Genomic DNA, 27,256 nt, shown 5'->3' on the forward strand with positions numbered 1-27,256 from the left:
GAGACCCAGCAGTGAATTAGACATCTTTGCATCTGTGCTCAAGGAGCTTGACATTGTGGGAGGCAGAAAAGATGTACAAGGCACAGACCTGCTTTTTAATTGTGTTCTCTAATAGAGGAATATTTTATCAGAGAATAAATGCATGTTCTTTCTTTTACTCTTTTAGCAAGAGAAATTGCCAGCTACTTCTTAGAATAAGCAGGCACAGAAAATCACCTTGCAGCAGACACTGCTGAGAAAAATTACTTGTGTTCTCTCTTATATAAATAGAGGATGAGTGGGCTCATCTATCTTAAGAAATAACAAGCCTTTTTTTTCCCTTTAGTGACTTGGCAGACTGCTCCTTTTTTTTTTTTTTTTTTTTTTTTATCAGGAGATTGTGGTTTTCTGGCAGAAGAAAGGTTAGGTCAATGTGGTTTAGGAGTCTATGGTATCCTGGAAAGGTAAAGAAAAACCCAAACCCTAATGCCTTAGAAAAGAACTCTGTAAAGTCTGGACTATAAGTAGTACAACATTTGGGGATTTGCTAGTTAGGGTATAAAACTAATGCTCAATCACAACACATGAAACTCCTTCCCTTAAAACATTGACAGGCTCTGTACCAAGCTATATGGAGTAGTTTCCCCACTCAGGAAGTGCTGTTACCCCTTTGTCGACCCAGCTTTCAACTAAAGACATGCGTCTGTCTCAACTGCCATTTGGAATAGCGTCTTGCCAGCAGAGATGGCCCATACCCAGTCAGTATTGCATTCAATTCAGCAGCATCAATCGACCAGAAGTGAATGTTCTACTACCTCTGTATGGAAGGTAATGACACGGGAAATCTCCCATCTCCATCACTTGGAGTGCTATGACCTGGTCAAGTGCTGAAATCAGAAATGAAAAGAGCTTTTGTCAAAAGGACTTAGCCTATTTAATTGGTTTCTTAGTCTGTTTAGGGATGTTATAACAAAATATGATAACCTGATGATTTATAAACATCAAGCATTTATTTTTCACAGTTCTGGAGGCTGGAAGTTCAAGATTAGGGTGTATGGTCAGGTGAAAGCCCTCTTCTGGGTCATATACTTCTTATTTTATCCTCATATGGCAGAAAGGGGCAAGGGGTCTCTCTGGATCCTCTTTTATAAGGGCACTATAGCCATTCATTAGGGCTCTTCTTTCATGACCTAAGCACCTCCAAAGTCTTCACTTCCACAAGTCATCACCTCCTGGTAGCATCACCTGAGGAATTTGGTTTCAACATATTTTGAAAGGACATAAGCATTGAGACCATAGCAGTTGAGTTTAATACTGGGGTGTGAATCAATCCTAGAAGAACCTCTACTAATGAGTAAAGAAGGCACCTTAGCCCCTGTGGCCACTACAAGGCCAGGGAATTGACACAGCTCTGAGTTACAGACATGACCTTTCAAGGCCAGTTTCTTCTTTGACCTGTGTCACAATTCAGGAATTTATGTGAGAGAGTTAGACTGGATTCTTTGTTGTCAAGACCTGTAGGTACTCAAGATCTCAGGATGCATATGGTGAAATATTAGAGCACTAGGGTGATGGATAAGAGTTTAGATCTCTGAATTGCCTGCTGCCATCAGCTGGTGGAGGCTTTGGTCCTCTATTCAGGGGACTTCTTGGGAGTTATATTCTTTGCATCCCAAATGGTGTCAAGATCCTAGTTAAACCTTTATAAAGCAAAATGTGATGTATATAATGGCATGACAATTTAATTAATAAATTATTGGTGTGTTTCATAGTACTGCCTATAAATGTAATAGAGATTAAAAATGGACCATTCAGTGTGACACAACAGTCATGGAGAAGGTAGACTTTACATGAACATTGAAGTATAACATAATAAATAATTGAACTTTTTGTTTTGGGATTAATTGCATTTGTTTGTTTATTAGGATCCAAAAATCCTTCTGGTTTTGGAGGAATACTATAGTGTGTGTCTTGTGCCCCACTTCCCATTAAGGAAGTCAAAAGAACTGCCTTCCATTCAAGGAAGCTGAGAAGATTTAATCTGTACTGTTTTGTGAGGCTGTGCTCCCAATAGTCCAGTGCTTCTGGGTTCCCACGCATTGCCTAATTTCCTGTCTTTACCTTCCTGCTGTATTCTATTTGTGCTTTAGTTTGCCAGATTCAGTTTCTCTTGCTTGCAAAAAAGAAATCTAACATTGAGAAGAGAGGATGTGGACAAGAACTGAGAAGAAATGTCAGGTAAGTGGAGTGATGAACAAAGGGATAAAATGACATAATACATCTAGCAGATTCTAATGAAACTTCAAGGACTGGAGGGGAAAAAAGACATCAAGTATTCAGGTGACACACAGTAAAGACAGTTCTAGGACTAGAGCAAACAGTATATCTCAGAAAGTAGGATTAAATAATAATGAGTAAGTAACCTCTTAGTCTTTTATTCTTTTATCCCCCAAATAAATTATTTGTTGTATTCTTGTTATATGTCAATAACTATTGTGGCTCTGGACATATAAAAAGGGCAAAATCCACGCTGTCAAGGAGACAGTAGTCTTTTATAGTGCAGTAAGGGATTCAAATTCCCTTTTCCCAAATTTCAGGATACAAATTCCTTTCTTGTTTCAATTTAAACACTTAGATAACTCTCTCTCTCTCTCTCTCTAATTATTGCCACCAATTTATCAATTTTAAAAATTGATACAAGTAGAAATTCTAAAGCAACTTAGAATCCTAGTAAATCAAAGTAAGAGAGTGTCAGTCCTGAGGGCAGCATTCTCTGTTTTAAGGCCACATACCTATTTGCTAGTTATGGTTAATGATAAATTCATGAGTTTACCATGAAATAACATAGTACAGAAAAGAGGGGAGTGGAAAATCTACATATGAAAGCAGAAAGACCGGTGAGAAATTCTGCCCCACTAGTTACAACTTGACCCAGCTGCCGTTATGCACTTAATCAACTTGCACTCTCAGAAAGCCCTTCTTCCTGGAATATAGAGATCTGGATTTAAATTCTATTACTACAATTCTGATAGTCCTCTTGTGACTGTAATAAAACAGAATATAGAGTTTAAAGCATGAAGTGGTGTACTTTCACTAGCCAAACATAAAAGAGACATGTCAAAACTTCTTTCTCATGGTCAAAAGGACATTGATGTCTCACCTTTTTCCATATCCCCCATTACTTCAACAGAAAAAAACAACTAGAAAGACATGCACCAGGCTATAAGATAAAATTACAAGATGCAGAACTGAGTAATAATCCTAGTGTATGGAAGACTTATACAGCACTGATAAGGAGATTGTCCAAACTTAGTCCTCTCCCTTAATGGATGACTTCTCACACTATCCACAAGCCACAGGAGCATGCATTGTGTCTTCCATCATCCCATCAGCATACTTGCTGGAGCCCCAGTTCCCTGAAGACTCCTTATGTGGTGATGTGTTGTGGTGAAGTGAATTTAATTAGCTAGGGAAGAGCTTCTCATTCAGGGAGCCAGTAATGTGTTACACGTATGCAGGATATTGACCTCCTTAACACCTTAGAAATTACCACATAGAGTCTGGGATAGTCACAACCACAGGGCCCACAATGTACACTCCAAGCAGGCTATTTAGTTCAGTTTTATGAAATATTTTCTCTGTTTTACAAATGTGAACTGTTATTTTAGTATTCTGTTTTATGCAACTAAAGCGTGTCTTAACTGGTATACCTCCTCACACACTGTATATTTTGTGTACTTCTGAGGCTCACTGAAATTGAGACAGGGAAACGGATGACTGTAGGTATACAAGTTTGCACAAGCCTGGGAAATAAGGAGAAGGATCTTTACTGCTAATGCCAAAAGATAAATGGATGCTGTTTCACTAGTAGCAAGATAAGATCAACCCCGAGGATCTTGTCAGGTAGAGACTATTATAATAATAAATAGTAATTCAGAGAAGCCAAAAGCCACTATTAATTTAATGTGTTAGAATAGTTCTCAACAAGAATTTGATAAGGAAAATTTGGATTATTTTCTCCCCATTTTTCCCGACCACCCTGATGCAATACATTTAAAATGTCTCTTTACTACACAAAATCAATTTACATGCAGCTCTCATGTTTTTCCTTCTGGGAATCCATCTTTAAATGAATGGCATATTTTCCAGTGCTACTTTTTTTAGTTAAAGTATATATGAAAAATAGACAATTGAACTTGGCAGGAATTATAGCCATCCTATATTTGAGAAATTCAAGATTTATCACGTAAAAATATATGTGATCATTACGACAAAATATTGTTACCATACCTCCCAATAAGTAAGTAATCTACACAATAATATTTTGAAAAAAAAAGTGATGTGAAAAAAAAAGGATAACATTGTCTCTATAAGTGATATTTCAACATTTCTTGCCATTAGCAAGGGATAAGGGACCAATAGAACAGTAAGACTTATAGGATGGGGCATTAGCTGTGATCCCAATCCAATTTATAAATATTGTTATACATTGAAACTGATGGGTAGAAAAGTGATGCAATGAGAATCTATTTACCCTAATTTATTTATGGTGGCAGGCATAATCAAACCATTTTTAAGAAGTAGGCATGCATTGGATATATTTATAAAATAAAATAACCTTTCTTTTATTCAACATCAGAATATTAATATAATAACTCCCATAAAAATATTAGAGGAGGGAATAATTATTTCAAAACATGAAGAAAAAATCAATAAAATAACCATTCTTGATTTTAAAAATTAGCAACTATAAATAGAAACCTTAATAAACCTGATAAAGTATCTACCAAAAGCCCATAGCAAGCATTATTTCATGATAAAATTTTAGAAACACTTCAGTAAAGTCAGGGACAAGATAAAGATGCTATCATTATTTCCATTAACGTTGTATGGGACATCTGGGTGGCTCAGTTGGTTAAGCATCTGACTCTTGATTTCGGCTCAGGTCATGATCTCACGGTTGGGTTCGTGAGTTTGAGACCCACATCAGGCTCTGTACTAACAATGAGGAGCCTGCTTGGGATAGTTTCTCTTCTTCTGTCTCTCCCCTAAAAAAAAAAAAAAAGTTTAAAATATTGTACTGAAGGTCCTGTTAATACAAAAGAAAAGAAAAATGAATAAGTGGTTTAAGAAATGAAAAAGAAGGAAAAGAATTACCCTTATTTATACATGACATGGTTATTTACATAAAATATCCAGAGAGGTAACGAAGTAACAAAGCAAACACAAAAAATTCAGCAAAATTTTATGGATATGAGACCAATGTACAAAAATTGGTGCCCTTTTTATAAACCATTAATAGCCAATTAGAAAATGTAACTTAAAGAAGGATAGCTCCAATTTTAGGAAGAAAATCTAAGACCCTGTGTAATGAAAGTTGTTTAAAATTTTAATAAAATACAAAGCATTACAGGCTGTAAAAGACCTGAATAAATGGATAATTGTCCCATGTTCACTGATAAGACATTTTTTGCTAAGTTACTCTATAAAGTCAATTCCATTCCAATCAAAATCCAAATAGGGTTTTTTATGGATCTTAATGGACTCATCCTAAAGTTTATATGAGAGAGCAAAGAGCCAAGAGTAGCTAAAGGCAATTTTAAAGAAGAATCATAAGAAAGAGGGGCTTGAAAAAATTTTCATTATGTAGAGTGCATGGGTGTTCACTATGTTATTATCTGTATTTTTCTGTGTCTGAAAATATTTCATAATTGAACTTCAAAAATGTAGAAAACAAAAGAGAATATCTCATGGTCTAAGGTTGGGAAGCCTCTTGTAAACACGAAAGCAAAAAGCATGAAATTATAATGTACAAATTTGTTATCAGCTAGCAGTACCTTAAAATATACAGCTTTTGTTCATCAAAAGAGACCATAGAAAGTTAAAATACAATCCACAAACTGAGAGAAGCTATTTAAAACACATATAACTAACAACAGAGAAGTATTTAAGCTTTAAAAATATATAAAGATTATCTACAAATTAATTTTTTTAACAAATTAATTTTCAAAAGCAACAAGCCTATAAAAAGTGAGTCAAAATTGAGAACAGGCATTCCACAGAAACCCAAATAGCCACTAAGCATTTATAAGCTGCACAACTTCATTGGCAAGGGGTTAATGTAAATTGAAAGAGCAAATTAAAAGAGGATATTACCAGGCAAAAAATTTTAAACTCTAAAAATAACAGGTGTTATGGATAATCATGTGCCAGTCTAGTCCATGTGAAATGTATCTGTGTATAGATGAATCTCAAAACCCAAATGTGTAGTGAAAAAAGAAGTTAGAGGGGGAAAATGCTGTATGATTCATTATAAAATCTACATCACCAGGATAACTATATTTTTAGGGAATTATACATATAAAACTATATTCAAAAATGCAAGGAAATAAGTAATACAATATTTAGCATAATGTTTATTTCTGTCTGGGAGGGAGATGGAAAGGGACTTCCGAGGTCTCAGAAATACTGGTATTCTGCATCTTCAGCTCCGTAGTGAGTAGCAGGGTATTCTTTTTATTATTCTTTAAAATGTGCACATACGGGATACATTCATATATGCATATTTCACAATGAACATTCCTTTTAAAAAATCTAGTCTGACTTTAAAGGTAGCCCTTACAAAATTGTTCACATCAGCAAGTTCTAGACTGTGAGTCAGGATTTCCTTGTTACCATGTCACCAAACAAAATACGGTATTCTCTTGGCTTCTGAGGCTGATGTAAGATGGAAACCTTCAGCTGTAACCTGTCTCCAAAGTACTTGTTCCCACCGGCCTCATTGTTTTCAATCATTTCTCTACTTCAGAACAAATGTGACTTTATACAATATATTTGCAAATTAAATGTCATCGTTGATTCTCTACTTAGGGCCTTTAAGAAAAGTTCTAGTTTTTTAAAAAAAGACAAAAAACGGTTCCTTAATTTAAAGAGCATGAAAACAACCGGTGTACATCAGTTAATGCAACTTTCGAAGGCCACATCAAGACCAGCTGCCCTCGATCAGTGGATCAGTGAGACTTTCGCAGAGAAACCTCACAAGACCTCTTTTTAAGAGAGGGGTGGGTCATCTCTTGTTGGAGGGGGAGGTTGGGAGTTCGGCTAGAACCCGCTCCACCCCTTTTCTCCACCCGCACAGAACGCCCAGAAAAGCTCTCCCCTCATTCGTCCACGCCCCTCAGGCCCAGACGGATAAGAGGAGCCCCTGCGGGGGAAGCCTGCACCCCGCTGGCTCGCGGAGCCCGGCGTCAAAGCCCCGCCCCCTCGGGGTTGCAGGAACGCTCTGCGCGCGTCTTTGGGGAGGCGGGGCTGGATGGGCGAGCTGACGGGAGGCCGCGGGCTCTCTGCACCCGCTCTCCCTCTTCTCTCTACCCTCACGGCTCTGGCTGGATCGTCTGCTGGTGACCGGATTCCCTGGTGAGTAGCTGGAAGATTCAGGGCCCCGCAGACGCGGCTGCGGCGGGTACGGGACTTACCCCGGGCGCCTGCGCGCTCTTCCGCCAGCCAATGTGCTCGCAGCTTCTGCGGGTGGCCTTTGACCCCGCGCCCCTTCGGCGAGCGAGAGGTGTCGCGTTGCGTGCTTCGGGACCCCCCGGGGCAACTCACTCTGTCACTCTTAGCCCTTCTTTGTGTCTGGGTTAGTTTTATTGCCTTCTTTTATTGCCTGCTGTTTCCCGATCCTGCCGGCCTTGTGTCCGCCACTTCTTCGGAGAGGAACCTCCCGTCGCCTCTGTTTTCCCTTCTCTCCCCCAGCAAGTTGGGCATTCCGGGAGCGACGGAAGCTGTTCTAGGCCTGGTCCTTTTGTATGCAAACCTCAGCTAAGCCTTGAGCCTGCGGGGAGAGTGGGGGGATCGAGGCCTACCGGGCTCCGGGTGTTGGCGGAAGGTCGCGGCCACCAACCTCCTGGAGCCTTTGGGCCACCGCAGCGGTGGTTTTTCCATTTGCTTGTTAAAACACTTTTGGCTCTATCTTCGTAGACTATTATCTTTTAAGTTTCAGGATGCAGCTATGCCGGACTATGTCTTGCTACATTTTCTAAAGGAGCAAATTGAACTTCAGGCGTTTACGACAGTTTTAGTTGTATTATTGTAAGACCCTCTGGATAAGTGTCAAGGGAAAACCTCGAAGTGTTTAAAGACCAATAAGGGAGGATAATAGGATATGATGTTTAAAAAGACGAATAGGACTGGAATGGGTTTATGTTCAAGTATTTTAGACAGTTTGAGAGAAAAATGCAAAATAAAATCTAGGTATTGGTAATATTGCCACATTGCTTACTGGTCACTTTCACGACAATACGTTATTTCCTCCTTCTTGAGCTATATGTAAACTCCTAAAACCGGTGTAGTGCTGTGAATTTTGTGGATTTTCAGGCTCTATCTATGCATAAAACATTACCAGTGATGTTGCTGTTAGTCACGTGGTTAACAGTAAGTGTATGATCAGAAAGTAAACGGTCTTCAGATTAAATTTGAGCTGCAATTTATGAGTAGGTAACAGATTATCTTGTTTTCTAAGACCATACTACTTATTTATTTACTTATTTAAAGTTTATTAGAGAGTGAGTGAGCCAGGAAGGTGCAGAGAGAGGGGGGGGGAGAATCCCAAGCAGGCTTTGCTATGACAACGGGACTCTGGCTGGAACCTTCAGAAACATGACCTCATGACCTGAGCTGAAACCAAGAGTGGGAGCTTAGCCCACTTAGCCACCCAGGCACCCCTAAGACCGTACTATTTAAATGAAAACTTGGCCACATGTTGGCAGTTTTCATCTGTGTCACAAAAAATTTTTAAACTTAATTTGTCTAGTATGTTGTAGGATGGTGGAATAGAAGGCTAGAGCTTGAATTCTAGAGCCAAATTTGCCCTGTTTCTTGCTAGTTGCTTAACCTCGGACATGTTACTTAGCTCTTCACTAGCCCACAGACTGAAAAGTTACCAATTGGTTTGTACCTCTACTGTGTCATCTGTAAAATGGCGTTAAGAAAGTTTTACTTCCTAGGTCATCGTGAAGGTTAAAGTGGAGGGATGAAATTATGCTTAACTGAATTTCTGTTAACCAGCAGGTGTGTTTCATTAAAACTGGGGTAAGGAAGCGTTGGTATAGAAACTGGTTTTGAAAGTTCCAGGTGTGTTTTCTAGTATTTTTTATTTACAATGGCTTCTTAGAAAATGAAATTAGAAAACAATACTAAAAAGAAAAAGCACTAGAAGCCTGTAAAATTTAGTAATAGGGTAATTAAAAGGTGTTCCTAACTGGATTGACAGCACTTTTTGAAATAGTTCATCTCACATTGTTCTGTGTCTGTTAGGCCTCACTAGGCCTCTAAGTCAAAACCTAGAATTTCCAGAAGATGAAAAGCATAAGACACAAAAGTACAAATGATACAGTTTCTAAAAGATATTATTAGGTATAACTTCTGTGTATTATGTAATGTAAAGTGTCCTTTTCAGTCTTCAATAGCCAATACCTTGAGTAGATTCCTGGTTTGGGTGTCCATACATCTTCAGTTGTGATTTTATTATTTTCTCAGGAGACTTGTGAAATTTCTTGCCTTTGTTGAAGCAATAGAAGTAGTTCTCCACTCTTTCCTTGCTAGATAATTAGACCCTGGGCATCTCAAGGGTCATTGTGGTTTTGCTATCTTGAACTTGACAATTTATTAAAATGGATTTTTAAAATTATTGGATCTAGGTTTCTTCCTATGTAATATGTTCAATATAGACTATAAAAAAGTCAACTATCTGTATAGTCAGTAGAATCTATTTATACACATACTGCCCAAATACATATCAATGTCAAAAACAGAAGGGCCTGACATTAAGTTGTTTAAGCTAAACACTTAATGGTCATTGGCTGTGTATAAGATATATGGGGCTCTACTGCAGTGTAAAGAGAAGGATTCCATTTTTGGAACTTAAAAGCAATCTAGTGGATACAATATATGTAAATAGCATAATACAACACATACACGCCACTTTAAAAAGTAGGTAATGCTGTAACAATAGAATATTTGAGAAAATGAGTACTTTTCACTGTGGAATCATTAGGGAAGGTGTCAAGAAGAGGCAACATTTCAGCGTTGTCTTGAAGGAGGAGTAGCATTTTAAAAGTTAGTCCTGTAGAGAGAGAATGGACCTTTAGAGAGAATTAACTATGTGTTAGTTATTAATTGCTTGCTAGATGCCCGTCTTTAATCATCCTCATCCTCATCACCATCACTCTAAACAGGAAATTATTCTAGAAGTTTTATAATACCAACTTATTTCATGCCTACAAATCTGTGAATGAGGTAATAACATTGTATAGATAAGAAAAGAAGCACAGAAAGATCAGGTCATTTGATGAGTGAAATAGCTGAAAAACAAAAACAAAAAACAAAACAGCTGGGGGATACTTGCTTTTAATCACAGTGATCTGCCTTTTATTTGAGGTGACTTACTGTTAATTGTGATGTGGAGGTTGGGAAGAACCATCTATAATGATGTAATAAATGAACATTTAAATGAGTGAAATAAGTAATGTGAAAAGAGAGGGACCAACTTAAAATTACATTTACAGGCAAAGGTGGGGAATCAACCAGGCAACTTCCATAAATGGACGTTTTGTTTTGTGTTCTTCTGTAGATCTGAGAAACGAATCTGAGAAATGAATCTAACAAATGTACAAAAGTTTCAGAGTTGTTCAGAACTATGTTTTTTTTTTATATTCATTTTGCACTTATTTCTTTTTTTAATGTTTATTTTTGAGAGATAGACAGAGTGTGAGTGGGGTATGGGCAGAGAGAGAGGGACACACAGAATCCCAAGGAGGCTCTAGGCTCTGAGCTGTCAGTACAGAGCCCCACACAGGACTCCAACTCATGAACTGTGGGATCATGACCTGAGCCGAAGTCGGACGCTTAACCGACTGAGCCACCCAAGCGCCCCAATTTTGCACTTATTCTTAAATCCAATTGGTAAAATATTACCCTCTTCCACTTCTTTTGCAAACATCATCTTGCATAAGACACAGAACTACTTTGTCAGAAAACACACCTAATGTGTTCTTTCTTTAAAAAGAGATTAGGGGTGCTTGGGTGGCTCAGTTGGTTGAGCGTCCCACTTCGGCTCAGGTCATGATCTCGCAGTTTGTGGGTTCAAGCCCCGCATCAGGCTCTGTGCTGACTGCTTGCTCAGAGCCTGGAGCCTACTTCAGATTATGTCTCCTTCTCTCTCTGCCCCTCCCCCACTCACACTTTGTCTCACTCTGTTTCTCAAAAATAAATAAAATGTAAAAAAAAAAAAAAAATTAAAAAGAGATTAAATGATTTAGTGAGGGTCCCACAAGGGGATCAACCTAGCTGATTTGGACTTCGGTTTTAGATGGCAAGATCAGTTCTCTGTTACATACCCTGACTCTTCTACCTACTTCACCACTCAACTGGTCAGTCTCTGAAAAACCAATGTCTTACTAATTAATGCTGTAGTTATTGCTCCCATTCTCTGTGACTTAGCAATATTCATTACCATTATTTCCTAAAATTTTCTTTCTTAGGAAGTATTAAGTTCTAATTTTAGAAGGTAGAGTAAGAAAATATCACTATTATGTTATCACCCAGAGGTAATCATTATTTATGTTCTCCTTTGTATATCTTTAGTATTGTTGAGATATTATGTTCATAATTGTTTTTTCTACTTCATTGCTTGTCAGATTTCTCACTATCTTTAAGGGAAGGATTTTTTTATTATCAGTTATCTTGATAATTTGTAAATTTCAGTACAACAAATCCCTATATACTTCCCCTGCATTTCACCAAATGGTAATATCTTAACTGTATTTGCTTTATCATTATATGCATGTACACACTTCTGTATTATGTTGTACATAATTATATACATTACATGTAACATGTATGTGTACATAGGTGTATATATATGTATGTAATATATGTATGGATATGTGTATGTCTAATGTCTGATGTTTCCTCATGATAAGATCCAAATTAAATTTTGACAGGAATAGCATAGCAGTGATTGTTTCCTTTTTAGGGCATCCTCTCAGGAAACTTATATCTACCTAGCCAGAATTAACTGATGAAGTTCATTTTGATCACTCGTTTAAGGTGGTGTCTGCTAGGTTTTGCACTGAGTTACTGTTGTTCCCTTTGTAGTTAATTAGGTGTCTTTTGGAGAGCTACTTTGCCAATATATGGATATCCTGTTTCTCATCAAACTTTTATTTCCTCATTTAAAATCTGTTGATGATTTTGCCTAATAATAGTTGTTATTATGGTGGTTGCCAAATAGTGGTATTCCATTATTCTATCTAAATTTATTAGTTGCGGGGGTGCCTGGGTGGCTCAGTCAGTTAAGCGTCCAACTTCTGCTCAGGTCATGATCTCACGGTTCATGAGTTGGAGCCCCGCGTGGGGCTCTGTACTGACAGCTCGGAGCTTGGAACCTACTTTGGATTCTGTGTCTCCTTCTCTCTCTGCCCCTTCCCAACTTGTACTCTGTCTCTCTATGTCTCTCAAAAAATAAATAAATGTAAAACAAATTTTTTTAATTTATTAGTTGGCATTCTAATATGAGTCTTCTCTAATCCTTTTATTTATTTTGCATTTTAAACATCAGTATGAAAATAAAAAAAATTAAAAATATCAGCATGGATTCATGAATTCTTATTTTAATACCTATCATTTATTACTTATTCCTTATTTTGGTGCTGAAATTGTCCTGGATTTAGCCAGTGATTGCCCCTCAGTCTGGCTTTTGTGTCCAATGGACATATCCCCAACACTTCTTGAGTACTTTACTTTCTGGTAAGATGATCAAGGCTCATTTTGTACTTTCTCAGCCACAGTCTGGGAATCCACATTTCTCCAAGGTAACTACTGCTGCTTCTAAGTAGAGAAGGAATATTTAAAAACCAAGAATCTTAGCATCAGATGTGTTCATTGCTGCTGGGGTTTCTTTGGTCCTAGACTGCCAGTGGGCAGAACTAGGAAATAATATGGTTATGTTAATGTGTATATACACACTTCCCCCATTTACTGATAAAAAACACACATCCATACTAATACTGCTAATTACTGTCTGATAACACAAGTTTCTTTCTAGCCTTCACTTTATACATAACTCAACTTTTTTGTCAGTGAAAAACCTGGGCCCCAGGTTCCAGCGTATATTGTTTGTTGGCTTACTTGTAGAATACACATTAAGTGTTAAGAATTGCTAACCTGTACCAATGCAAAAACAACTTACTAACTGGAGTTTAACATTTTATATTTGTTAGAGTATGTGAAATATAACATGGCTCAAAAAAGAACTATACAAAAAGAGAAGTCACTTCTATCCCCCAATCCTTCTACCCATTCTCATCCCCCTTTATTCTGTCCTGTTTCTCCTTACCCCCATACATAATCCACATCATTATCTAATGTTTATTCTGTTTCTTTGCTCACTTGAAAAATGTATATTTCCTTATTTGCATTTTCCTTTTTTCACTTAAGAATATATCCAGAAAATCAGTTTATGTCATTTCCAAGATCTCTTCCTCATTCAGCTGAACACTCCAGCATTTTACAGTTACAAATGGTGCTGTATATGGATTTATGTACTGTTCATGTGGTTTTGTATTTTTTGTGTATGTTGTGTATTTTTAAGGTAATTTCCATGAAGTAGGACTGAGTCCAAAGGTAAATGTATATGTAATTTTGTTAGTGCCAAATTCACAAAAAGGCTGTACCAATTTGCATTCACTAGTAGTGTTTGGAAGTGCTTGTTTTCCCACAGTGTTACCAACAGCATATATTTGTGTTTTTGTTTTGCCAGTCTCCTAGATAAGAAATGATTTTTTTGTGTGTGTAGTTTTAATTTGCATTTTTTAAATTTTATTTTGAGAGAGCAAGATTGGGAGTGTGTAAGCGCACATGGGGCAGGGGCAGAGAGAGAAAGAGAAAGAATCCCAAGTATGCTCTACACCATCAGCGCAGAGCCTGATGCAGCGCTTGATCTAACAACCACGAGAGCTCATGACTTGAGCAAAAATCAAGAGTCAGATGCTTAACCACTGAGCCACCCAGGTGCCCTTAATTTGCATTTTTAAAAATTTTGAATGAGGTAGAATATCTTGGTATTTTCAGTTTGTCAGTTGTCCTTTGTTGACCGTATGTTCTGATATGCATATTTTAAAAGTTATAGTTAATGAAAAGACAAATTATGACTTCTATTGAATCTGAATTTTGAGTCCCTTCTAAAGTGTTTCATTACGCTCAGGTTATAAGGAAATTCAGGTGGAATTACTTATTTCAATGGCTCTGAGCCCTACATCATGCATTATTCTTTGGGAGATTGTGGGGGAGATAGGAAGGGTTATTCAAAATCCCTCATTTGAAAGTAGCAGAGAAGCTAAACATATAGAAAATAGAAAGTTGAAGGATCTTGGTAAAACCCATGCCTTTAATTTCAGTACCCATATGTGTAAAGGAATAAGGATTAATTAGAAATAGTCCAAATAGTCACAAGGACTTAAACCCAGTTTTGAAGATTTTGCTCTTACTAGATTCAGATAATCTTTCTCTTCACATTTCATACACAAGGGCTGGCATTCAATAATAAATTAACCCACCTTACAGAAAGACTGTGACTGTCCAGGTACTAAGCAAGAACAAAACAACAAAAGACGGGCAATAGAAACAGAATCCCTAAGGTCTAATTCAGGTTATTAGAGGTGGACTTTAATAAATGGGATTAACACATTCAAGGAATTAGAGAAGGAAAATTTTAACAGAAAACTGATACCTTTGAAAAGAGTCAAATGGAAATTCTAAGAGTAAAATTATAACTGAAATTAAGAAATGACAGCTGAAGAGAAATAGGAAACTAGAAGATATTTCAGAAGTACAGAGGCATGGAGAGATATGGAGGGAAAGTTTAAAAAAATGTTATAAACACATAGGATATAGAATTCTAACATGTGTGATGTATTCCAAAATGAGCAAGAAGGCAATAATGGAGCAAAAGCAATATTTGAAGAGATTGTGGTCAAGAATTTTACAAGGCTAAGGAATGCTATTAACCCCAGATTGAAGAAGCACTTTGGACCAAAAGCAGGATAAGTATTAAGAAAACCATATTCCATGTGTATTATTCCATAGGGAAACTGCTGAAAACCAAAGAAAAAGAGAAAAATATTAAAAGAAACCAGAGGAAAAAAATACCTTTAAAAATCCTTAAAATCAAAGAGAAAAAAAAATAGTGGTTAAGTTTTCAACAGAAACAAAGGCAGAAGATAATAGTTTGTGCTGAAAGAAAATAATTGCCATATAGAAGTCTATGTATACATGTTAAGTTGAAGGTCACATATATTTTCAAACAAACTAATATGGAGTTTATGAGCAGCAGACTAATACCAAAAGCCCTGTTAAAGGGAATTGTTTTTTCACCATGAGGAAAATTAGTTTGAATGGAAGTAGGCCAATGCAAGAGGAACTAAAGAGGAAAGAAAAGGGTAAATGCAATAATGGACTGTATAAAATGATATCCTAGGGGTGCCTGGGTGGCTCAGTCAGTTAAGCCCTGGACTCTTGATTTCGACTCTGGTCATGATCTTGAAGTTTGTGAGATTGCCCCCCCCCCCCCCCCCCCCAGCTGGCTCTGTGCTGACAGCATGGTGCCTGCCTGGGATTCTCTCTCTCCGTCTCTACCCCTCCCCCCCTCTCAAAATGAATATTAAAAAAAAATGATATCTGGTGGGGTTTAAGATATGTGTAAAAAAAAAAATAATCTACACCAAAATAGGAGCTCAAAGTTGGGGCAGGGATAAAGGAACTAAAGTCTTCTAAGTGTGCTTTTATTGTTTGAGAAATAGTAAAGTTCTAATTCATACCAGTTTTTGAGAAAAATGCATGCTCTTAATTGCACCGAGAATGCATAATAGAGAAAAATGAAACCATTGAAAAGATAAGAGAGAGGGAGAAAAAAAAGGAAGAGAGAAAATGGAGCTTGTAAGAAGGCCAAAAGGAAAAACAAGGGCAAGAATTAGATTTAAATATCCATATTTATAGAACTGTAAATGTAGTGTATACTACAACTATTAGACAAAGACTCTCAGGTTAAAAACAGCAATAATAATGTCTTATTTCAAAAATAACCATTTAAGGTGACAATAAAATGATGAAAATGATACTCTGTTCCAGTGTCAACCAAATGAAATCTGTTGTAGCTATATTAATGTTAGGTTTTGTCTTACACTGTACTCTATCAGAGAAGAAAAGGAACATTTCATATAAAATAAGATTTAATATTTCAGGAAAATCTAGCAGTCTCAAATTTGTCTCTACATCATACCATCAATTAAAATTATATAATATAAACAAGTAGATCTAAATATAGGGGATTTTTAATACTGATGATATGAACGATATAAACAAGATAGCATATTTGGTACGTAGATCTTGTAACCACTAGCTGCAGAATATGCTTTCCTGATGTATATGGAACACTTAATGAGATTGATCATAGGCTGAGCCTTAAAGCAAGTCTCCACATATTTCAAAGGACTGAAACCATGCAGGCGATGTTTTCAGTGGATTCACACTATAAATCAATAACAACAACAACAAAAAACTAGGAAATCACCCAAATATAATACATCTATAAATAAGTTCTCATGGGAGAAATAATGGAAATTTGAATATATTTTGAGCTCAGTGGTCATAAAAGTACAGAATACAGAACTTCTAAGATACTGCTAAAGATGTAATTAGCAGTAGAGTTATGGTATTAACACATTTTAAGGAAAGTACAAAGAATTGAGGAGTGATGGCAACAGCTTTGGTATAATGTTTAAATTATCCTGAAATCATAAAAGCAGACCAGTAAATAGTAAAACCAAAACAATCTGTAACAAAACTGAAAGACAAGTTATCCCCCATGGACTCACAGTATGAGTGGAAGGGGACAGCTCTCTAATAACTATAAGACTTGTTTTCTAACTCTGTGCAGGAGGAAACCGAGGAAAGCAGTAGTGCATCTGCTTGAACTGAAGACAGGAACATTTCTAACCATAGATATTAATTGAAAGAGTGACGGCCCACTTTGAGAATAGTAGCTGCAACGGGGGAGGGAGACTTTGAAGCCTAACATCTGAAGGGGCTACAACATATTGGTTTTCAGGACAAAACCCCATATTGAAGAGTAACTTCTGGAAATAGCTTTCAAATTGAGCAGGGTAATACTAGCATACAAGCCAAGGAAATAAAAAATGCCAGATAAATGTGGGAATGGAGAAGAACCCAACTGATCTCAGAAAGACATTCAAAGCCATTGCAAGATTTCCCCAAAACAGCTTAAGTTCTATAGAGCATGAATCTAGAAAAACTATCATGATAAAGCATTCACTTCCAAAAATTGAGAGAAAATTATTTCATGTAATATTTTTCAATAGAAAAAGATCAGTCAGGTTCCATACAAAGTCCTTATAAGCAAAGAAGTGAACATACTTGTAGATACTGAAAGCATGCCAGAGAGACATGTTCATAAAATATATGACAACCATAACCTAATATTTTAATAGAAATAATTAAAATAGCTATATGAGATTTGGATGAATAAGCAAATTATGACTGAAAAGTGAAAAATGAGCAAATTTTATAAATGAAGATTACAAGACAAACACAATAGATAATGCCCTATGAAATGTAAAGGGTACAGAAACTTAAAAATTGAAGAGATAATACAGTTGTAAAAGTTGAGCAAAATTCAATAAAAGTAATAGAGCTTTCTATAGAAGAAAATCAAAGGAGTGAAACAACAAATATTAAAATTGGAAACCTTTGCTGACAATAAAAACAAGTTGATATTAATTTCTTAATGGGAAGATAAGGGAGTTTATGTAAAATTGTTTTTGTTTATGAAGTACTGTTGACCCTTGAACACTGGAGGTTAGGGGTGCTGATTCCTATGCAGTTGGAAATCTTCCTGTAACTTTGGACTCTCAAAAACTTAACTACTAATTACCTACTGTTGACTGGAAGCCTTCCTGATAACACACACAGTTCATTAACATATGTTATTTATATATGTCCTTTATATGATATTTGTATTCTTACAATAATGTAAGCTAGAGAAAAAATGGTATTAAGAAAATCACAAGAGAAAATGCATTTTTAGTACTGCACTATATTTATTGAAAAATGCACATATTAATGAACCTGCATGGTTCAAACCCACATTGTTCAAGGGTCAGCTGGATAAGACATAGATATCTGAAGATAATGAAGGAAGTTGGTGATGTAGCCGTAGGTTTGATGAAAAACAAAAATGAATAAAGTAATTCTGAGGTTAGAAAAGTGAACATACTGGAGTTCAGTGACAGGATTGTTAAGCATCTTGAGTATGAATTCATAGTGAAAAGTCAACATGGTTGTGTGTTTTGTCCAGTATAATTCTGTGGTTCTGGATCAAGGTCAAGGCACACATCATTTATTTGGGGTTTTACCAGTATGTATTAAGAAAGGAGAGAAGTGAGGAATTATAATGTTGGACAATGGACTATAAACTGTCACTAGAGACAAAACATGAAGAAAAGGAAATATAGCAAAAAAGCAGTGGACTCAGTGGATTGGACATCTCAATAAGGTCAAGGAATTGCGAGAATGAGAATACTAAACTAGAGGGGCTCAAGGCACGGAAGGTTATGTTTGGAAATGGGAAAAAAAATAAAGATTTTGGAGTAATAAATGTTTGACAATGTCAGGATCAAGAGTAGGAGTATGACACCTGAGTTAGTGAAGTGGAGTGAAAGAAAGAACAGATCTTTAGAAGTGAGGCAAAGAGTTGGGGCGGCTAAACTACGGGACTGGATCATCCATATTGGTGGAGTCACTAAAAATAGTAATAGAAGTAGGAAAGGAGTAAGTTGTTAAAATGATCAGTGAATGGGAGATTATTAGATTCAGAAAATGGTGGAGTTTGATGCCTTGAACATTATTTTTTTATAAGGGCTCCATTCTTCTAATCTGAACTCTTATTATGCCAATATTTTGTTTACAAGCCTTTAGTGGTCCCTTGTTTACCAGAAAAGTTTTCTTTCTTTGGTGTAGTATGGTTCCAACATAGCACTATAGCTTTATTTTTCCTCCTTATCTTTTACTGGCTGCAGCCTACAGAGGCCTTTGTGTTTCACAATGTGTCTTTCATGCCCGGTATATCTTTGGGCACATCCTTTCTCTGACACTAGGAACATTCTTTTTTTTTTTTTTTTTCCCTTCTCTTTTCCACCAGCCTATGCATATTGTACTCCTTCTTCTAAGATTTTACATTTTTTTTTCATAAAGAGTTTTTTTCAACTCCTTAATTTATATGGTATCTTATTGCTTTATATATGCCTTTCACTTCCCTTTTAGCACTTTTCTTCTTTGAGTTATAGTTTATTTGCACACATGTCTTCTGCCTTCCTTGGGGACTCCAAGCATCTTGAACATAAGAACTGTGTCTTACTAATCAATCTGTTTCATGTGGCGCTTAGCATACTATTTTTTACACAATTTAGTTGCTCAATTAAACTGAGTCTAGAATTTGTTTTGATATTCCAACCAAATGAAACATATTTTTGTTCCTTGAACAACAGTAAGGATTCACCTGTTTCTCATCTAAAAGTCAACTATTTCTACTTTCATAATGCTTGTTTTAGTTTATGTCTAGTGAATTGGTTACATGATCTACGTTAATGAGTCCAGCTTGTAGGTGTGGTCATAGTGTATCCATGTAATAATATTAAAATATTATAACTTGGGGGGGTGTCCCTAAATTAGTCTTAGGAACAATAGAGAAAGCGTTAACTTTTTACTTCCAAAAGTTTAAGAAGGAGAATATTTGACATGAAAGCATTTTCATGAAACCAGTGGATTATTATAGTTGTAAAACAAAATCTCCAGACCTATCTACCTATGCCTTTCCATTTTCATGACTTTTTTATGAGAGGAAGAACTGATGCAAATTAGAACATAGGGATGGAAAAGAGGTAGGATACCATGTAAAGTGTCAGAGAAGGTTTAATAAAGTTTCTCAATATTTTTGTGTAACTTCTGTACATCTAATTATATATGTAATTATACATATTTATAGTATATCTAAGTTTATGGAAGGCATACACATATATTTGTGTAAGATTAATATGCATATTCTCTATTTGTGTATATGTACATATGGATGTTACCATATCTACTTAAGTAAAATTTTGAAATGGGCAAAACAAAATGAATATTGGTTAGATACATGTATGTTTTAGAAAACCTACAAAGAAAGGTGAGGGGATGGTAAATACAAAAGGCAAGTGGTTGTTGTTAAGGAGAAGGGGCAGGGCTGGTGATTGGCAAGGTGCACAAAAGGTGGAGATGAATTTTTAAGCTGGCAGCTTCCGTTTTGAATGTTTATACGTTTCAACCTAGATGTATGTCTTTTATATTAATCTTTAGGTGTGTTATATTTCACAATTAAACTTTACTTTGAGAAGACTGATTTTAGCCCTAAAAGAAATATGCTTGCTCATCTTAGTAATTCTTGCATATATGCATAATGGAAGTAACAGTTTATAGAAAGTATTTGTGTATGTGTGAGACAGAATTACTTGCTGATTATGTTTAACTTGTCTGTCTTTTCTATCAGGATTAGTTGTTATGAACTTAATTCTTTGGAATAACAACAGCATGATTTATCATAGAAAGTCGTATTTTATAAATCAATGTCAACTTTTCCCCAAGCCAGAAATTTGTATATAAAGATATTTTATTCATATGTGTGTATATACGTATGTACATATACACACATACCTATACATATATGTATATACATACTTAAACATAAAAACATAAAATGTAATTGTGATATTTCCAAATAAATACTGCTATTTAATCTAGCCATATATCGACTATTTTGTAGATCTCAGTTTTTGATTATACAACTAATATGATGAACTTTTAAAATCTTTCAGTGTAATGAACTTTACAGATTTTTGTTTTCATTTTGAATACATTGGATAATATTGTCAATACTACTTACTAATTACCACTTTTCAATAAATTACAGCTAAACACTTACCATTTTGGAGTTTAAAGTATGTCATCATGGCAAAATTTCGAAGAAGGACTTGCATCATTTTGTCACTTTTTATTCTGTTTATTTTCTCCCTGATGATGGGTTTAAAAATGCTGAGACCAAATAAAGCTACTTTTGGAGATCCTTTTGGACTTGAACTTCTTCCAGAACTTCATCAACAAACTCACTTAGGGAAAAACCTTGATTCCCAAAACAATGACAAAATCAACAGTGAAACAAATATCAAGAATTTAAAAAGTGTTGAAATCACTCTGAAACCTTCCAAAGCCTCTGAACCTTACCTGGAAGAGCTGCGACCTCTGAATTATTATTTGCATGTCTTTTATTACAGTTGGTATGGAAATCCACAATTTGATGGTAAATATATACATTGGAACCATCCAATCCTGAAGCATTGGGACCCTAGAATAACCAAGAATTATCCACAAGGGAAACATAATCCCCCGGATGACATTGGCTCCAGCTTTTACCCTGAGTTGGGAATTTACAGCTCTCGGGATCCTTCTGTCATTGAAACTCACATGAAACAAATGTACTCAGCTTCAATTGGTAATTACTTTATGTGTGTGTGTTTAGGCATGTGATTGTGTGTATGTATAAAGAATTTTTTGTAGAATATTTAAGTTACTGATTAGTCTTCACATTGTTGTTAATTATAATTTTAAACATGGATTCTAAATTAAGCTGTATATACATACATATGTTCTTAAACATATGATAAACCACCTTTTAACACTACTCTAAACTGTGTTTAATTTCTAACTTTTGGAACATTTCTGGATATAGTTTTGATTCCTAATTTAACATTCTTAATTTTATTAAATTATGGTTAACATAAGATGGCAATGAATTCTCCCACTTTATGTATATATCTCAGTGATATTTCTCTAAGGTATACACCTGTTTAAATATTACCCCAACATGAAGTAAAATATTCTATAGCCCAGAAACTTTTGTCATGCTTCCCTTATACACACCCACATTCCTCCCCAGGAAACTAAATCTAATTTCTATCACTGTAGAATAATTGTGAATGTTCTACATATGACTCTATGAAATAGAATCAGCCAGTGCGCACGTGTGTGTGTGTGTGTGTGTGTGTGTGTGTGTGTGTGTGAAGTTTTGCCTAGCACATCATTTTGAAATTCACTCATGCTGTTAACTGTATCAGTAGTTGAGTCATTATTGCTGAGTAGTATTCCATTGTATGATTGTGGCAGTTTGTTTCTGCATTCATCTTGATGGACATTTGTACTGTTTCAAATTTTAGACATGTAGTATACAATTTGGTCTTGTTTTTCTGTTTTTTTAAAACTAGCCTAGCAATCTCTTTTTAACTTTCTGTGTTTATTTCTATTTCATGTAATAGTGATACGGTTAATCATGCTTTCTTTGCTGTTTTTTATGTCTATTCCATCTGTTTTGTTCCTTTTTCCTCTTTTTCTGCCTTCTTTTGTATAAAATGTTTATTCCATTTTATTTTCTCTTCTGACTCACTAGATGTCCCTTCATTTTATTTATTGTATGATTGCTTTAAAATTTACAATATACACTTTAACTTAACTGATAAGAAGTCTGTAGTTATTTGTATTGTTTTTTTCCCTGCAGCTTTTTCTTCCCTCTAACTTCTGGCACTCCAGTTGCACACATTTACATAGAGTCAGATTATCTCACAAGTAATTCATAAGAAAAAATTAAAATGGGATGCCTGAGAATTCTTCAATTTGTTAATCTACCCTTAAAAAAAGACAAAAACAAAAAACAAAACTTCTCTGTTATGTTTCCTGTGTCTTCCCAGTCTCCATAGCACTGGGACCACAAGAACAGATTGAGTGTTTTCACATTTTTATAGCTGTACAAAAGGCACAAACTTATTATTGAGCTGAAACGTATATGGAGATGTGCAAGGCTTTTTCATGAGCAAAACAATGTAGAATTCTGTGAATCTGCACCAACTGTGTGCAAGATGACTTTCTTCTGTAATTGATTTTTTTTCCAACTGGTTTTAAAAAATCTAGCTTTCTGGCCAGCTGCAGTTTCTGTGTTCTAGGATATAAAATATGACATAAAATAGGATTGGTAAATTCAGACAGCATTGACTGCTATCTCTGCTTACAACTTTTGTGGAGAGGATCTTGCAAATGACTTTTTAACTATTTTGTACAAAGAATTTATATCACATTTGAGGCTTTTTTGTTATTACAATGTTGATTTGTTTATGACTATACTAGTAGTTCTTGACAAAAAATTGATATCCGTGGAAGTCTCAAGGTTTTTTTCATGCAAACTGAACAGAATGCAATGAGTGTTTTTTCCCCCCAGATACTTTTCATATAAAGAAATAATATATAAATGACATACTTTGTATGTTATAATTTAATTGTGATTAGGAAGAAAACTTTCAGTTTATATTTAGTTTTATGCCTATCTTAAGTTTATGAAGACCTTTTTTCCCCCGTATATTATTTTACTACTACGTAATATGTGTGAACATGAATTGTTTCAAAACAAAAGTCAATACAATTAATCTTAATTATAAATGTTCACAGTTTCACTATTGATGCAAATCCTTTTTTTCTTTGGTAGATTTTCTGGGGAAAAAAATCATTTGATAGTAATAAAAGTGACATCATAATCCATCTGTAAATAAATTATTTTCTTATCAGTTAAATTATTTTCTTATCTTGAATTATAGTCTTTGTTATTGAAATATTATTGACATTTAACATGCCGTAAGTTAAAGATACATAGCACATTGATTTGATATACATGTTTTCATACGATTACCATTGAGGCATTAGCAAACCTTTCTATCACATCTCGTAATTATCATTTCTTCTAGTGGTGGAAAAAATTAAGATCTAGTCTATTAGCAAGTTTAATGTCTTTAATACAGTTTTGCTGTCTGTAATCACTGTATGCATATGAGATCCCCATGTCTTATTCATGTACTAGTTGCAAGCATGTACCCTGAACAACATCTCTTCCATTTGTCCACTCCTGAGCCCCTGGCAGGTACCATTTTACTGTTTCTTCATTTGTTTTGTTTTGTTTACCTTTCACATATAGGAGGTATCTGGCAGTATTTGTCTTATCTTAACATAATGTCCTCAAGATCCATCCATGTTGCTGCAAACGGCAGGATTTCCCTTTTTCTTGTGGCTGAAGAGTATTGTTTTATTTATATACACACACATATATGTATATATGTATAATTCTGTTTTATGTATATGAATGTGATATGAATGTAAATAAAATGTGATCTGTCACACTTTATTTATATATTTGTATGTGTGTGTCACCATGTCTTTGTCCGTTCACTTGTTGATGGACACAGTTTGGCTATTGTGTTAATGCTGCAGTATACAGTGTATATCTTTGATAATTTTAAATTCCTTTTGATGTATACACAGAATTGTGATTACTGGATCATATGGTAGTTCTATTCTTAACTTTTTTGGGGGAAACTATGCAGTTCTCCATCGTGGCTGAACCAATTTCATTCCCACCAACAGTGCCAACACTTGTTATCTCTTGTTTTCTTGATAATAGCTATTGTTACAAGTGTGAAATGATATCTCATTGTGGTTTTGACTTGTATTAGTGATGTTGAGCACCTTTTCATGTATCTATTGGCATGTCATCTTTGGAAAAGTACCTCTTCAGTTCCTTTGCCCATTTTCTAATTGGATTCTTTGTGGGTTTTTTGTTTGTTTGTTTGTTTGTTACTGAGTTCTAGGAATTCTATGTATATTTTGGATATTAACCCATTATCCATTTGTCTTTTATTTACCAATAATTCATTTGCGTTTTCATTTTCTTAATTTCTTCATTTTCTTAATTTCTTAATTCTTGCTTCTGCAGTGTAGAAGCTTTTAAGTTTGATGTAGTCCCATTTAAGTTTTGTTTTGTTTTGTTTTGTTTTGTTTTGTTTTGTTTTACATTTGTGGTTTGGATATCCTATCCAAATGTTTAAGTCTGATCCATTTCTAGGTGATTTTTGCGGGTGGTGTAAGTAGGGGTCCAATTTTCTTTGCACGTGTTTATCGAGTTTTCCCAGCATCATTTATTGAAAAGCTATCCTTTCCCTATTGACTGTTCTTAGATCCCTTATCATTTATTAGTTGACAGTATATGTGGGAGTTTAATTCTGGGTACTGTATTTTGTCCTGTTGACCTAAGTACCTGTTTTTAGGCCAGGGTTGTACTATTTAACTAGTATAGCTTTGTAGTATACTTTGAAATCAGTAAGTATGATGGTTCCACTTTTGATTTTCTTTATCATCATTGCTTTGGCTATAAAGGGATCTTTTGTTGTTCCATACAAATTTGAGGATTGATTTTTCTATTGTGAGAAATGCTGGGGCACCTGGGTGGCTCAGTCAGTTAAGGGTCTGACTTCAGCTCAGGTCATAAACTCATGTTTCATGAGTTCCGTCCCTGTTTTGGGCTCTGTGCTGACAGCTCAGAGCATGGAGCCTGCTTTGGATTCTGTGTCTCCCTCTGTCCCTCCTCTACTCGCATTCTGTCTCTTAAAAAATAAAAAAAAAAAAAGATTTAAAAAAATTTTTTAATTAAAAAATAAAAAATTTAAAAAATGCCATAGGAATTTTGATAGTGATTGTGTTGAATCTATAAATGGCTTTGGTAGCATGGACCTTTTAACAATATTAACTCTTCAAATCCTTGACATGGGATATCCTTCCAATTTTTTTATGCCATTTAGAAAAGCCTTGTAGTTTTCATAGATCTTTTACTTGATTAAATTTCTTCCTAGGTATTTTATTATTTGTGTTGCTAGTGTGAATGGGATAGTTTTTTTTTTTTTTAATTTTTTCCAGATGCATTATGGTTAGTGTATGGAAAACAACTAATATCTGTGTTGTGATTTTATATCCTTTAATTTTATTGTATTCATTGATTAGACCCAACCATTTTTTTATTTCAGTATATCATGTCACATCATCTGCAAATAGCAACAATTTTAATTCTTCCTTTCCTATTTGGATGCTTTTTCTTTGTCCTGCCTGACTGTCTTAGGTAAGACTCACAGTATGTTGAATGAGAGTGGTAATAGTGGGCACCTTTGTATTGTTCTTGATCTTACAGAAACAGCTTTCCATTTTGTCCATTGAGTATGCTGTTACCTGTGTGTTTGTTGTATATTACTTTTATTATATTGAGGTATGTTCTTTATGTACTCAATCTATTGAGGAATTTTATCATGAAAGAATGTTGTATTTTGTCAAATGTGTTTTTTTGTTACATCTTTTGAGATGATCATATGATTTTTATTTTTCATTCTATTAATCTGGCGTATCACATTTATTGATTCATATATCGTTGAACCATCCTTGAATCCTAGGGATAAATCCCACATGGTCATGATATAATCCTTTCAATGAATTCTTGAATTTGGTTTGCTAATATTTTGTTTAGAATTGTTGCATCTGTGTCCATCAGGGACATTGGTCTGTAGTTTTTTATTCTTGTAGGATCCTTATCTGACTTTGTCATCAGAGTATTGTTTACCTCATTAAATAACTTTTTAAGTGTTTCCTTCTCTCCAACTTTATGGAAGAGTTTGAGAATAATTGGCTTTAATTCTTCTTTAAATGTTTGCAAAAATTTACCAGGGGAACTATCTGGTCTGGATATTTTTGTGTTGGGAGGTTTTTGATTACTGATTCATTCTCCTTACATGTTATCATTCTGTTCAGACTCTATTTCTTCCTGGTTCAGTTTTGGAAGGTTATGGGATTGTAGGAATTTACTCATTTCTTCTGGGTTCTATAATTTGCTGGCATGTACATGTTTATAGTAGTCTCTTATGAGTCTATATATTTCTGTAGTCAATTGCACTTTCTACTCATCCATATCTGATTTTATTTATTCGAGTCTTTTCTGTCATAAGTACTCGCTAAAGGGTTGTCAGTTTTGTTTATTTTTCAAAGAAAATAGCTCTTTGTTTTGTTGATTTTTTTTTTCTATTTTTCCGGTCTTTTCCACTTTGAACTTTATTATTTCCTTCCTTCTACTAACTGCGGTCTTGGTTTGTTCTGTTTATTCTACTTCTTTGAGGTATAAGGTTATGATGTTTATTTGCAATCTTTCTTAGTTCTTAATGTATGCATATGTTGCCGTAAATTTCTGTCTCAACTGTTTTTGCAGCAT

General features: G+C 35.2%; 1 protein-coding gene across 2 annotated transcripts in view; it reads left to right on the forward strand.

Moving 5' to 3' along the window:
• The first annotated feature begins 7,146 nt into the window (after window positions 1–7,146).
• Window positions 7,147–27,256, forward strand: part of MANEA (mannosidase endo-alpha) — a 65,340-nt gene continuing 45,230 nt past the window's right edge. The window contains exons 1-2 of one of the 2 annotated variants that reach the window (XM_043591958.1): window positions 7,147–7,395; window positions 21,414–21,631. In XM_043591958.1, the coding sequence (XP_043447893.1) occupies window positions 7,292–7,395; window positions 21,414–21,631 (322 nt within the window). In that variant the 5' untranslated portion in view covers window positions 7,147–7,291. Of the gene's footprint in view, window positions 7,396–21,052; window positions 21,632–27,256 lie in introns of both variants that reach the window. The other variant, XM_043591959.1, reaches the window with a different exon arrangement.

The sequence above is a fragment of the Prionailurus bengalensis genome, chromosome B2, assembly GCF_016509475.1.
Source record: "Prionailurus bengalensis isolate Pbe53 chromosome B2, Fcat_Pben_1.1_paternal_pri, whole genome shotgun sequence".
Taxonomy (NCBI): domain Eukaryota; kingdom Metazoa; phylum Chordata; class Mammalia; order Carnivora; family Felidae; genus Prionailurus; species Prionailurus bengalensis.